Below are 13274 nucleotides of genomic sequence, written 5' to 3'. Positions count from 1 at the left end.
CCAGCTGTCCTCCGGGTCCGGCTCTGCTTGGGGGGGGTCCAGGGTCTCACCACCCCTGTTCTTGGCCACAGAGCGAGACTGGTGGGTGTGTGCTGAACTTCGGGCCCCGCGGAAACAGCATAGTCACCATCCCTCGGGAGCGTCTGCAAGCCGGCGTGGAGTACACCTTCAATCTGACTGTGTGGAAGGCTGGCCGGAAGGAGGAGGCCACCAACCAGACGGTGGGTGCCACCTGCCCTTGGTCTTAGCCCAGGAAAGTGGAGCCAGAGGCCTGCATTCGGGGGGGGGGGGGGAGTGGGGGAGAGGAAGGGCTGCCAGGAAGGCTGAGTGCACAGGGCTGCCTCCTACGGATAGCACCAAACGCCCTTTAAGGTGTTCTATGTTTAGTACTTCTAGCTGCTTCAGCATTATTTCCTTCCAAACCTTAGAGGAGCCGTACAGCTCTTGTGATTTGTGAAAAATAAACTGAGAGAGGCTGTCCTAGTCTCCTGACAGGGAGGCCTGTCTTCCCTCTCCATGGGCATGTGCTCTGCTCCCCTCCCCTGGACTGGCCAGGAGGTCAGGACCCTGTGCAGTGAGCCCCTGTCAGCCACTCCAGCTGCTGTTGAGCAGGGCCTGCTGATGGGAGCAGGTGTGCCAGGCCCTGCTGGTGCCCGGGTTGGGGTGTCTGTCCCCAGGGCCAGGCCTCTCCCGGACGGCCTGCCTCGGGAGTGTCTGGGAAGGTAGGCGCTCCGAGCAGGGTCCAGCCCAGCTGGGCTGTCAGAGGTGGACCCCGCCCCCCAGGACAGCAGGAACCTCAGGAGGGGCTGTGTAGAACACAGCTGTCCTCCTTCCTGTGTGCCTTCATATGTGAGCACATATCAGGTGCGTCCTGTGTGCCAGGCCCAAGATAGGCACTAGATGCTGCAGAAAATAAGCCCAGCATGGTCTCTGCTCCTGTAGATGGTCCCCGCTCCCAAATTGGAAGACACAAAACCCAATGAATGCCCTGGGTGAGGGCCAAGCTCACTGTCCTTTGGGAACTTGGACTTGGGGCCTAGAGGGGAGCTTCCCCATTTGGGACAACAGCATGTGCAGAGGAAGAGGCCCTTCTCCTGGGCCCAACCACCCCGCTGACCTGGGCAGACTTGGGGTCTGGGCCTCAGAAGCAGAGGCCCTTATCTCAGGGCCTGGTGTTCCTGTCACCCCTCCCCATCTCCAGGTGCTGATCCGGAGTGGCCGGGTGCCCATAGTGTCCTTGGAGTGCGTGTCCTGCAAGGCGCAGGGGGTGTATGCAGTGAGCCGCAGCTCCTACGTTTACTTGGAGGGCCACTGTGACAACTGCAGTGAGGGCTCCAAGCGCGGGGTGAGCTGGGTGGGCCTGGGGTGGGCAGGGCTGGGTGTAGGGTCAGTGCTTAGGTGGTGACGTGTCCAAGCCCTGAGGGCTCAGCAGCCCCCATCCTGCGCTGAGTGCCCTTCTACACCCACAGCTCTGGGCTGCTCGCACCTTCAGCAACAAGACGCTGGTGCTGGATGAGACAACCACCTCCACAGGCAGCACGGGCATGCGGCTGGTGGTACGGCGCGGTGTGCTGCGGGACGGTGAGGGCTACACGTTCACACTCACGGTGCTGGGCCGCTCTGGCGAGGAGGAGGGCTGCGCTTCCATCCGCCTCTCCCCCAACCGTCCTCCGCTGGGGGGTTCCTGCCACCTCTTCCCACTGGATGCCGTGCATGCTCTCACCACCAAGGTGCACTTCGAGTGCACAGGTGAGTGCGGCTGGGAGGGAGGCGGGAGGCCACGGTGATGCCCAGGGAGGCCTGCAAGGAGCGGCTGAGGTGACTCTTGTGGCCCGCAGGCTGGCGGGATGCAGAGGATGCGGGTGCCCCCCTCGTGTACGCCCTGCTGCTGCAGCGCTGCCGCCAGGGCCACTGTGAGGAGTTCTGTGTGTACAAGGGCAGTCTCTCCACCTATGGGGCTGTGCTGCCACCCGGTTTCGCACCCCACTTTGAGGTGGGCCTGGCTGTGGTGGTGCAGGACCAGCTGGGTGCTGCTGTGGTCGCCCTCAACAGGTGAGCAGGGCCCCTGGGAGCAGGGCCTGGGGGATGGGAGCAGGGGCTGCTGCCTGTTCACCTATGACCTCTGTGTGCAGGTCTCTGGCCATCACCCTGCCAGAGCCCCCAGGTGACCCCCTGGGCGGCCCCCCAGAGCTCACCCCCTGGCTGCACAGCCTCACGGAGAGTATGCTGCCCAGGCTGCTGAGACAGGCTGACCCCCAGCATGTCATCGAATACTCACTGGCCCTTATCACTGTGCTCAACGAGGTCAGTTCTGGGGCTGGGGCATTTGCCCTCAGCTGTTGGGTGCTGGGCCAGAGCAGTACTTCTGAGTGGAGCCTCGAATTCTTGCAAAGGGCTTGTCCCTGGCTCCCGACAGACAAAGTCCCTAACCTCCTTAAAATGGCTTCTCCTCTCAGCAGGGGGCTGAGTGCCTTCACCGATGGTCCCTTCCTGGGACCCTCCCCAGTGTCAGATTCCCCTGCCTTGCCTCTTCGTGCGCCCCAGACCTCAGGAGGGCCCTTGAAGAAGCAGGGTTTGAGTCACTGCCCACAGTGTGCAGCACCTGAGATGGTCTGCACTGTGCCCACCAACATGGCTCCCTGTTGTCCACTGATAGCTGCCTTGTGCCCACCACCCACAGTACGAGCAGACCCTGGCCACGGTGGCAGAGCCAGACTTAAGGTGGCAGCTGCAAGCCGAGATACGCAAGAATATCACAGAGACCCTGGTCTCCCTGCGGGTCAACACCGTGGACGACATCCAGCAGATCGCAGCCGTGCTGGCCCAGTGCATGGTAGGATGGGACCCGGGCTCTTGGGCAGCACTGGGCCTCCCTACCCAAGCGTCTGGCCGGCCGTGTGCCCTTCCTGGGGGAGCCCAGCATGAGCCATAGGTGCCCCCCAGGATGATCCTGCAGGGTGGCCCCGGGCAAAGGAGCAGCCCAGGTATGGAGAGGGCTGACACGCTTCTCCAGCCCCGAGAGGCTGCCCGCCACCTCGCCTAGGAACCGGGAGCTGCTGGGCTGGGCCACATCTTGATGGGGTGTGGGGCACTGTACCTCAAGTGCCAGGGTTGCTACAGAGTCCTTAGCAGAGGAGCAAAGAGCCTTCTGGGAGTCTCCCTGTCTGCCATGTGGCCTTTGTGGCTATTTGTGTGGCTGGGGTGGCCAGTAGGGCCATATTACCTTGGGTTTTGCTGTAGGTAGGGAGGAGCCCCAGGAAGGCTCTCAACAGGGAGGCATGTGGGGGAAGCTGTGTTTGGGGTGGTTTGGAGAGACCCGATGGAAACAAACAGGCTGTGGTCATGGAGGTCACCCCAGAATCACAGTGAATGTGATGGAGTTAAGCTGGGCCAGGAGCTTAAGAGGGAGCTACCAGGCTGGAGCGAGGCTGGACATGGCCTGGGTTCCCTACAGGTGGCCAGCAGGGAGCCTGTGTGCCGCCCATGCCTACAGAAGACACTGCACAAGCTGGAGGCCATGATGCGCGTCCTGCAGGCCGAGACCACCGCGGGCACTGGGACACCCACCGCCATTGCCGACAGCATCCTCAACATCACAGGTGTGGGCTGGGGCCGGGGACCACATGGGACTCCTCCATTCCTCCACCTTTCTGCCCCCCTGCCGCTGCTCCATTTCTCTCCCCCAACCCTTCTTCCCTGTCACAGTTCTTCCTACCAACCTGTCCCCCAACCCTCCCACCTCTCCTCCCAACCTCACCCCCCATGTCTCCTCCATCCACAGGCGACCTCATCCACCTGTCCAACTCAAACGTGCAGGACCTGCAGCCCTCAGAGCTGGGGGCTGAGCCGCCTGCACTGAGGGTGGCATCCAGGGCCTATAACCTGTCGTCAGCCCTCATGTGCATCCTCATGCGCTCCCGAGTGCTCAATGAGGAGCCCCTGACCCTGGTGGGCGAGGAGATTGTGGCACAGGGCAAGCGCTCAGACCCACTGAGCCTGCTGTGCCAGGGCAATGCCTCGGGCCCCGGCTGCCACTTCTCCATCCCTGCCGCCTTCAGTGGGGCTCTGTCCAACCTCAGCGACGTGGTGCAGCTCATCTTCCTTGTTGACTCCAACCCCTTTCCCTTTGGCTACATAAGCAACTACACCGTCTCCACCAAGGTGGCATCTATGGCCTTCCAGACGCAGGCTGGCACCCAGATCCCCATTGGGCAGCTGGCCTCGGAGCGTGCCATCACCGTGAAGGTGCCCAACAGCCCTGACCAGGCTGCCCGGGTCCACCGCATCCCTGCTGGTTCCGCCGTCGTCCCGCCCCGGGCCTCGGTCAGTGCAGTGGTCACCCCCAACCACAGCAAACCTGAGGCCGGGCTACACCTACAGCTCACCTACACGGTGCTGAACGGTGGGTGCCATGGGCCGGGCAGTGGGCTGCGGGGGAGCCAGGGAGGAGCAGGAGCCGTTTCCCCGCACGGAGTTCCTCTAGCCATTCAGGAGGGAGGGTTCAGGGGCTCTCGGGGGTGTCGCCCAGGTGGGTGGTCATCTGACCCTATACATGCCGCCCCCAGAGCACTACCTGTCTGAGGAGCCTGAGCCCTACCTGGCTGTCTACCTGCACTCGGCGCCCTGGCCCAATGAGCACAACTGCTCGGCCAGCAGGAAGATCAGCCTGGAGGCGCTGGTGGGCAAGGACCACAGGCCCTACACCTTTTTCATCGCTCCTGGGTGAGGACCGGGAGTGGCCTACATGCTGGGCCACTGGGTCTGACAAACCGGACCAGGACTCGGTGTCAGGGGTGGGCGAGCTGGACACGATGAGAACCGTATGTGCCAAGGTCGCGTGGGCTCCCTGCGGGAGCAGGTGTGCAGCAGAGTGACTGGGGTGTGGCCAGGCCTGGCCGTGAATGGTGAGCGTGGCTGTGGCTGAGAATACTGCGGTGACGTGAGACCAGGGGCGGGCAGGGTGTGGCTGTGACATCCCCCTGCTTCTACAGGACCCGAGACCTGGGCGGGAGTTACTACCTGAACCTGACCAGCCACTTCCGCTGGTCTGCGCTGGAAGTGTCTGTGGGCCTCTACACGTCCCTGTGCCAGTACTTCAGTGAGAAGGAGATGATGTGGCGGACGGAGGGGCTGGTGCCCCTGGAGGAGACCTCGCCCAGCCAGGCTGTCTGCCTCACCCGCCACCTCACGGCCTTCGGAGCCAGCCTCTTCGTGCCCCCCAGCCACGTCCACTTCATCTTCCCTGTGAGTGGGGCCATGGTCCTGAGCAGTGTGGGCCCAGCTCCATCCTGAGACTGTGAGGCAGGGGCCATGCTTCCCGCGCCTGACGGCTCTGTCTCCCCAGGAGCCGGCCTTGGACGTGAACTACGTCGTCCTGCTGACGTGTGCCATGTGCCTGGTGACCTACGTGGTGACGGCTGTGATCCTCCGTAAGCTGGACCAGCTCGACGTTAGCCGGGTCCGCGTCATCCCTTTCTGTGGGAAGGGGGGCCGCTTCAAGTACGAGATCCTGGTCAAGACTGGCTGGGGCCGAGGCTCAGGTGAGGGGAGGCCACTTTCTTTGATAGCGATCGTCCTCATAGATGACAGAACAGGGCTCACTTGACATAACGCTGTGACCTGTGGACAGGTTGTCACCCTTCCTGAGAAGGAGGACAGTCTCTGTGCAGCAGGTGCTGTCGGCCTGGATGGTCCTGCTTTGTCCGGTCACACAGGACCTGCTAGTGAGCGCAGGGCATGTGAAAGCAAGCTCAGTGATCCGAAGAGGAAATTATTTTGTTGTTATTTTTTTGTTAATCCTCACCTGAGGATATTTTTCCATTGACTTTTTTTTTAGAGAGGGAGGGAAGGGGAGAAAGAGAAACACATCAATTGGTTGCCTCCTGCATGCGCCCTGACTAGGGCCAGAGAATGAACCTGCAACCCAGGTACATGCCCTTGACCAGGAATTGAACCCGTGACCCTGCGGTCTGCAGGCTGATGCTCTAACCACTTAGCACACCAGCCAGGGCAGAAAATGATTATTAAATGATAATAAATCATTGTGAAAACAATAAAGATTATTTCCAAGATGGTAAAAACCATTGGTTATAAACAGTACAGTATAACTTGAAACATTTAGTTAGTACAGCATACTTAAAACAGACACACTGGGAATTAAAGTGTTTTATTTCTTTGTGAAAAACTTACCAAGACTAGTTTAACAGTATTTTCTCATGTAACTCACAATATGGAGTGACCATCTTTCTGTGCCCTGGTGAAAGGCCATAGTCTAACACAGTGGTTCTCAACCTTCTGGCCCTTTAAATACAGTTCCTCATGTTGTGACCCAACCATAAAATTATTTTCGTTGCTACTTCAAAACTGTAATGTTGCTACTGTTATGAATCGTAATGTAAATATCTGCTATGCAGGATGGTCTTAGGCGACCCCTGTGAAAGGGTCGTTCGACCGCCAAAGGGGTCACGACCCACAGGTTGAGAACCACTGAACCTAACATTTCTCGTTTGCACTCTCCATATCATGAAATACCTTGGAGAGTTCTTTTAATATGAAGTTTTTGCCCCCATATTTGTTCTGTAACATCATTGTCCATTTTGTCACAGCCACTGTCCTTATTTATGCTGGAAAGTTTGTCGCTGACGGCCTTTCTAGAGCCTCCGGCAGGGTCCGCACTCCCATGGCTGCTGCTTCAGTGGTTCATTTACCTTGGATTCAGAGTTGACATCCAGCATTACCGTTTTTCATTTATTTGCTGTACTTTCCTCTTTGCCGGCCAGTGCCCTGCTTTGATGGCTCATTCTTGTAAAACACAGGTGGCTTCCTTTTGGGGAGACCAGGAGGCAGCACCGTTACACACTGGGGGGTCTGTGGGAACTGAAAGACGCACCGTGACCGTCATCAGCGGCTTTGGGAGAAGTGAGCGATGGCCACTGATCAGGCTGTGCATCCCTTATTTACACAGTGGACTGAAGAGCTAGCAGCCAAGTTTATATTTCACACAGTTACAGTTAACATACCGTCATATCTAACATATGAATCATGTCATTGGGGCTGTGTTTACTTAACAAATTAGGTAACTGAGATTTGTGTTCGTAAGAGCTGAGCAGAGTGAGGACTGCCTATGCTTGAATGAAGGAAGACAGGAAAAATCGGCTGGTGGGCAGCAAACCTAGAGTCCTACCGCCTCCCCTTCCATCCCCAGGCACCACGGCACATGTGGGCATCATGCTGTATGGGGCGGACAGCCGGAGTGGCCACCGGCACCTGGATGGGGACAGAGCCTTTCACCGCAATAGTTTGGACATCTTCCAGATTGCCACCCCGCACAGCCTGGGCAGTGTGTGGAAGATCCGAGTGTGGCACGACAACAAAGGTCTGAGTGGGCACCTGCTCCTGCCCCTCTCCCCTTCCCGACTGGCACTCTGCCGCCCTGACCCAGCTCCTGCCCCCTCTGCAGGGCTCAGTCCCGCCTGGTTCCTGCAGCACGTCATCGTCAGGGATCTGCAGACTGCCCGCAGCACTTTCTTCTTGGTCAACGACTGGCTGTCAGTGGAGACTGAGGCTAATGGGGGCCTGGTGGAGAAGGAGGTGCTGGCAGCGAGTAAGGGCCTGCTACCCCTGTCGCACCCTGAGGCTGGAGGAGGAGCCAGCCCTCTGGCCTCCTGGAACCCCATCTGTGCCCTTTCTCTAGGTGACGCAGCCCTTCGGCGGTTCCAGCGCCTCCTGGTGGCTGAGCTCCAGCGTGGCTTTTTTGACAAGCACATCTGGCTCTCCATATGGGACCGGCCGCCACGAAGCCGCTTCACTCGCGTCCAGCGGGCCACCTGCTGTGTTCTCCTCATCTGCCTGTTCCTGGGTGCCAATGCGGTGTGGTATGGGGTCGTGGGAGACACTGCCTACAGGTGGGTGCCTTGGGGGTTCAGATGTACTCCCTCTGCCCAACCCCTCTGCCCCTCCCGGCCTAACCTAGCCAGGTCTCTCCTCTCTTGCCACATAGCTCGGGGCCTGTGTCCAGTCTGATTCCGCTGAGTGTTGACACGATCGCCGTTGGCCTAGTGTCCAGTGTGGTTGTCTACCCCATCTACCTGGTTATCCTGTTCCTCTTCCGGATGTCCCGGAGCAAGGTGGGCTGGGAACCTCGGAGCCTGGAGAATAGAGCCTCATTGCCTGTGCAGAGGGCTGTGCTGTCCAGCATGGCAGCTAAAGAGGGAAAATCAGCAAGGCCTTCAGCTGGAGGAAAGGAGAAATACAGTTGTTGAAATGATGAATGAATGAGGGGATGTCACCACCAACAGCACAGAAATTAACAGGACTGATAACTCAGAAGAAACAAACAAGTTCCTAGGAAGACAAACTACCAAAACTGCCTCAAGGAGAAATAGAAAACCTGAGCACACATGTAGCAAGTACAGAGGTTGAATTTAAAACCTCCTATGAAGAGAAGCCCAGATGGCCTCACTGGTGATTATACCAAACAGTTACAGAAGAATCAGCAGTTCTTCCCAGGCTCAAAAGCAGAAGGGCACTTCCTAACTCACCCCACAAGGCCAGCATGGCCCTAACACCACAGCCAGACAAGGGCGCCACAGACCACTCTCGTTAGGAATATGCAGGCAAAAATCCTCAACAAAATAGCAAATCAAATCCAGCAGCTCATAAGAGGACCATACACATGACCAAGAGAGATGTTCCCCAGGAATCCAGTACAGTGATATTAGCCATATGCAGCTGTTTATATTTAAACTAGAGGCCCGGTGCACAAATTCATGCACAGGTGGGGTCTGGCTGGCCCTCCCCAATTGGGGCCAAACTGGCCGGCCAGCTGCCTGCGGCCCCCACCCCCTGGTTGAACTACTGGTTGAGGGGACAATTTGCATATTAGCCTTTTATTATATAGGATAGGATCAACACCTTGGTTCCTCAGTTGCTCCAGCCACATTTGAAGTGCTCTGTAGTGGTTACTGCAAGCATGTCAAACTCAAAGGCTAACACGGGCCAAATAAACAAGGTTTAAGTTTATGTGGGCCGCAAAAAAACAAAAGCTTCAATTTTCATGGAAACAGGTTTATTTCGATACATGCTGAATACAAAGGGCTGAAATAAATGAGTAGTCATTAACACAAAATAATAGAACATCTTAATAAAAATTAATATTTTTTCTTGAACATTAACTTACCAGACACTGAATAACTGCACAAATTAATAAGCAAAATGCAAATAAACCTATTTTTCTTGTTCTCCAAAAGCGATACATTTCCTATTGCACACACCAAACAAGTCAGTACAAGACTAATGACGTGGCAATCAGCTGCTAAAATATTCGCTGCTAGTATTAGTGGAGAGAAATGGTGTGCCTGCGTGTAAGGGAAATGGCTGCAACACAATTACAGTAAACAGTCATTAGCTAATATTGTAGTTCATTATTAATAATTATGTATAACAGGATATTGTAAAAATTAAGTTACGAAATTTTTATTAAGACGTTTCTTATATGCTGTTATAATGGCTGGGCCGCAAAAATATTCGTTGATGAGTTGCGAGTTTGACATGCTTAGGCTGCGGTGACAGTGCAGGTATAGAATGTGTGCGTCATTCTAGAACATTCTCTAGGAAAAACTAGTCTAGACTCCGCCTGCTTAGGAGGTTGCATGTCTCCCTGAAATAGGAGCTAGAACTGCCCCTGCTGACTACCTGCCTCTCCCTGCAGGTGGCTGGGGCCCCAAACCCCACACCCACAGGGCAGCAGGTCCTGGACATGGACAGCTACCTGGACTCCTCTGTGCTGGACAGCTCCTTCCTCACCTTCCCTGGGCTCCGTGCTGAGGTGAGGGCTCCCGACGGGCCCTGCCTGGGTTGGGTGGGTCTCACTGCCTCTGGGCAGCTTGGAGTCTGAGGCTCTGTCTGTACTTTTCAATAGGCCTTTGCTGGACAAATGAAAAGTGACTTATTTCTGGACGATTCCAAAAGGTGGGGGCCCCTAGAGAAAATGTGGACCTTGGTGTAGGTCAGCTGCATGTGCCATGTCATGGTTACCTGGGCTGCGTGTGTGCCATGTCATGGTTACCTGGGCTGCATGTGTGCCATGTCATGGTTACCTGGGCTGCGTGTGTGCCATGTCATGGGTGTCTGGGCTGCATGTGTGCCATGTCATGGTTACCTGGGCTGCGTGTGTGCCATGTCATGGGTATCTGGGCTGCATGTGTGCCATGCCATGGGTATCTGGGCTGCGTGTGTGCCATGTCATGGGTATCTGGGCTGCATGTGTGCCATGCCATGGGTATCTGGGCTGCGTGTGTGCCATGTCATGGTTACCTGGGCTGCATGTGTGCCATGTCATGGTTATCTGGGCTGAGTGTGTGCCATGTCATGGGTATCTGGGCTGCATGTGTGCCATGTCATGGGTATCTGGGCTGCGTGTGTGCCATGTCATGGTTACCTGGGCTGCATGTGCTGTCGTGTGTCCTCGTCCAGTGTTTGTTGGCCCTTTGTGTTGTCACACACTGTTCCAGGGGGGTGTTTGCTCAGAAGCCCCATGTATCCGTGTGTGACTGGATGTGCAGACGTGTTTCCTTGGGCTCCCCCTGCTGACCTGTGTCATCTATAGCCTAGTGTGCTGGCCATCCAGCGAAGGCACGCTCAGTTGGCCAGACTTGCTGAGTGACCCGTCCATCATGGGCAGCACCCTGCAGCGGCTGGCACGGGGTCGGATGGGCCACATTCTGGGCCCTGAGGAGGACAGTCTCTCCCTGGTCAGCCCCTCCTCACCTGCCAAATACTTCTCAGCTTCAGGTGAGCAGGAATGGGAGACACCCATAAGTTCTCCCAGGAGGGTTCTAGGGCTCAGGGTGGGAGGAGCCCAGCTCCCTGATGACACATCCTGCTTTCTTTAGATGAAGACCTGATCCGGCAGATCCTGGCTGAAGGGGTCAGCAGCCTGGCCCCCACCCAGGACACTCAAGTAGAAACGGATCTACTCACCGGCCTGTGAGTGCCCAGCTCCTGGGGGGTGGAGGCATGTGAAGGGGACCCAGGCCAAGAAGCCCTGCTTCCTGCATGGACTGGCCTCATGTTGTCCAGCCCCATGGCCCCAGTGTGGAGCTGGGGTAACGTTTGACCTCTGAGTCCCTCATTGGTTGAAAGGACTTCCTGGGGTCAGCCGTGGCCCAGCAAATGTTCCCTTTAGTATAGCAGGAGGAGGGACATTTGAGGAACAGAAAGGGTGGCTGTGATAAGAATCGTCAGGTTTTTAAATGTCCCATTTTTTTCTTTTGAGACGACTTGTTTCCAATTTAGTAACAAGATTCACTAGGAACTCACTGCTACTTTTTGTTGTTGTCGTTAACCCTTACCCAAGGATATCTTTTTCATTGCTTTTTAGAGAGAGTGGAAGGGAAGAGGGAGGGAGGGAAAGAGAGAAACATTGATGTGAGAGAGACACATCGATTGGTTGCCTCCTGCACACGGCCCGACCAGGGCTGGGGATCGAACCTGCAAATCAGATACGTGCCCTTGACTGGGAATCGAACCTGGGATCCTTGAGTGCGCAGGCTGGTGCTCTAACCACTGAGAAACACTGGTCAGGCACTTTGCTTCTTTTCTCGTATTTATTTTAATATCTATATTTCTATTCCTTTAACTTTTCTAATTTCAAGCAACCAAAAATTACTGAGATGCACAAATGGTCCCAGAACACAGAGAAAAAGGGAAAGTTTCTCCAGTCATTTTATGAAGACAGATAACCATGACATGATGGCATTTTTATGAAGAAATGCCAGTTGATTAAAAACTGTAACATAGGGAGATTCTAGGGTAGTAATTGTAAGCTGACCACCCCAAATACCCGAATACCTGCAGCAGCACACCCCCTGCGGATCCCTGCTCAGACACCGACCGTCTGCCCACAGCTTCTCCTCGTGGACAGTTAGTGTGCAGTACAGACTTAACATGCACTGAGCACTGAGCACTTACTTCCCCCCTGAGACAGTGCCACCCCCAGCCAAAAATTGTAGCTTCATCCTTGACTCCTTTCTGCATCCTTCTTCACACAAGTCTTCTCTCCACCTGCCCGTGCCCCTTCCATCCAGGCGTCATCTTCTGCCTGGTCCACTCCAGGGCCACCTTAGCAGAGTGCTCCATCGGCACCAGAGAGAGTCTGCTCCGTGAGGCAGGCCCTGTCACGGCCTTCCTGGGCACTGGTTAGCTATGGCTGCATAATGGGTTACCCCAAAATTCCGGGCTTAAAACAGCTCAGATGACGGGCATCTTGGTGCTGGCTGTTGGTGGGAGGCCTCAGCTTCTCCGTCTGGACCACACCATTGAGCTGCCCAAGCGTCCCCACAGCGTGGCAGCCAGTCCCCAGAGTGGATGGTCAGCTCCCTCGATGGTCAGCCTCGTTAGTCACACACTGTCATTCCACAAGGTCCTCTTGGTTTCTCCCTGGGAGGAAACTACGTAGGGGTGTCATGCCAGGAGGGAAATGTCATCGGGGCAACTTGGAGGTGCCCACCAGGACTGGGTGCACCCCTTACGTGCCTCACAGCCGTACCCAGCCAGGCTCCACACCTTCCCAAGTCCTTTCCTGCCACCTTCCCTCTGTTACCCACTTCCTTCCGGCTACAACATCCCTCACTCTTCCGCCTCCATCTTTTGTTTCTGCTGCTCCCTCTGCCTAGCCTGCTCCTCCCCAAGACAAGAGCTTCATGGTCTACTTCCTTCAGGTCTTCACTCAAAGCTGCCTAACCAGAACCTTCCTTCCTGCCTTAAGCAAAGGCAGTAAGGTGCAATAACATGGACCCATGCACGTGTGCACATGCGTGTGCACGCACACACACACATAGGTAGGCCTCGGTCCCCTCCCCTGCTTCCCATACAGTAAGCAATGTTCATGCTTAATGTTTGCTTCCCCCACTACTATGTGCACATTGTAAGTTTATGCACTTTGTTCTTTTCACTCAGTGCTTAGAATAGTGCCTATATTTCTAGGGCATCGACATACTTGTTGGGTGACTGAAGAAATCGGTGAATGCTATCCAACAGCAAACATAGTCTTTGCTGGCTGTCATGCGGCTTAGAGTTGAATGTAAATTTGTGTGTATTCTATGTTATATCCACTATATGATTTGATACATGTTTATACACACATGTGAAATATAAACATGAACATATAGAAAAGGGATTAGAAATAACTGTAACAATACTGCTCCTGTCATGATGGAAATGCAGGTATTAAGTATCTGTTCTCTCTCTTTCGAAATTCAAATGTTTAATGAACT

The 13274-nt window shown here is 55.5% G+C and overlaps 1 protein-coding gene across 1 annotated transcript in view; it reads left to right on the top strand.

The window, feature by feature from the left end:
- PKD1 (polycystin 1, transient receptor potential channel interacting) overlaps positions 1–13274 on the top strand; it is a 39662-nt gene that overhangs the window by 19169 nt on the left and 7219 nt on the right. The window contains exons 16-34 of the mRNA XM_023764479.1: positions 72–221; positions 1202–1345; positions 1470–1749; positions 1839–2052; positions 2133–2304; positions 2657–2833; positions 3455–3599; positions 3782–4402; positions 4566–4722; positions 4992–5244; positions 5345–5540; positions 7205–7375; positions 7460–7603; positions 7694–7904; positions 8000–8126; positions 9710–9826; positions 9920–9969; positions 10607–10791; positions 10893–10986. Coding sequence (XP_023620247.1) covers positions 72–221; positions 1202–1345; positions 1470–1749; positions 1839–2052; positions 2133–2304; positions 2657–2833; positions 3455–3599; positions 3782–4402; positions 4566–4722; positions 4992–5244; positions 5345–5540; positions 7205–7375; positions 7460–7603; positions 7694–7904; positions 8000–8126; positions 9710–9826; positions 9920–9969; positions 10607–10791; positions 10893–10986 — 3608 coding nt within the window. The remainder of the gene's footprint in view (positions 1–71; positions 222–1201; positions 1346–1469; positions 1750–1838; positions 2053–2132; positions 2305–2656; positions 2834–3454; positions 3600–3781; positions 4403–4565; positions 4723–4991; positions 5245–5344; positions 5541–7204; positions 7376–7459; positions 7604–7693; positions 7905–7999; positions 8127–9709; positions 9827–9919; positions 9970–10606; positions 10792–10892; positions 10987–13274) is intronic.

The sequence above is a fragment of the Myotis lucifugus genome, unplaced genomic scaffold (assembly GCF_000147115.1).
Source record: "Myotis lucifugus unplaced genomic scaffold, Myoluc2.0 scaffold_332, whole genome shotgun sequence".
Taxonomy (NCBI): domain Eukaryota; kingdom Metazoa; phylum Chordata; class Mammalia; order Chiroptera; family Vespertilionidae; genus Myotis; species Myotis lucifugus.
The sequence above is the reverse complement of the archived record's forward strand: the minus strand, read 5'-3'. Positions and strand labels throughout refer to the sequence as shown.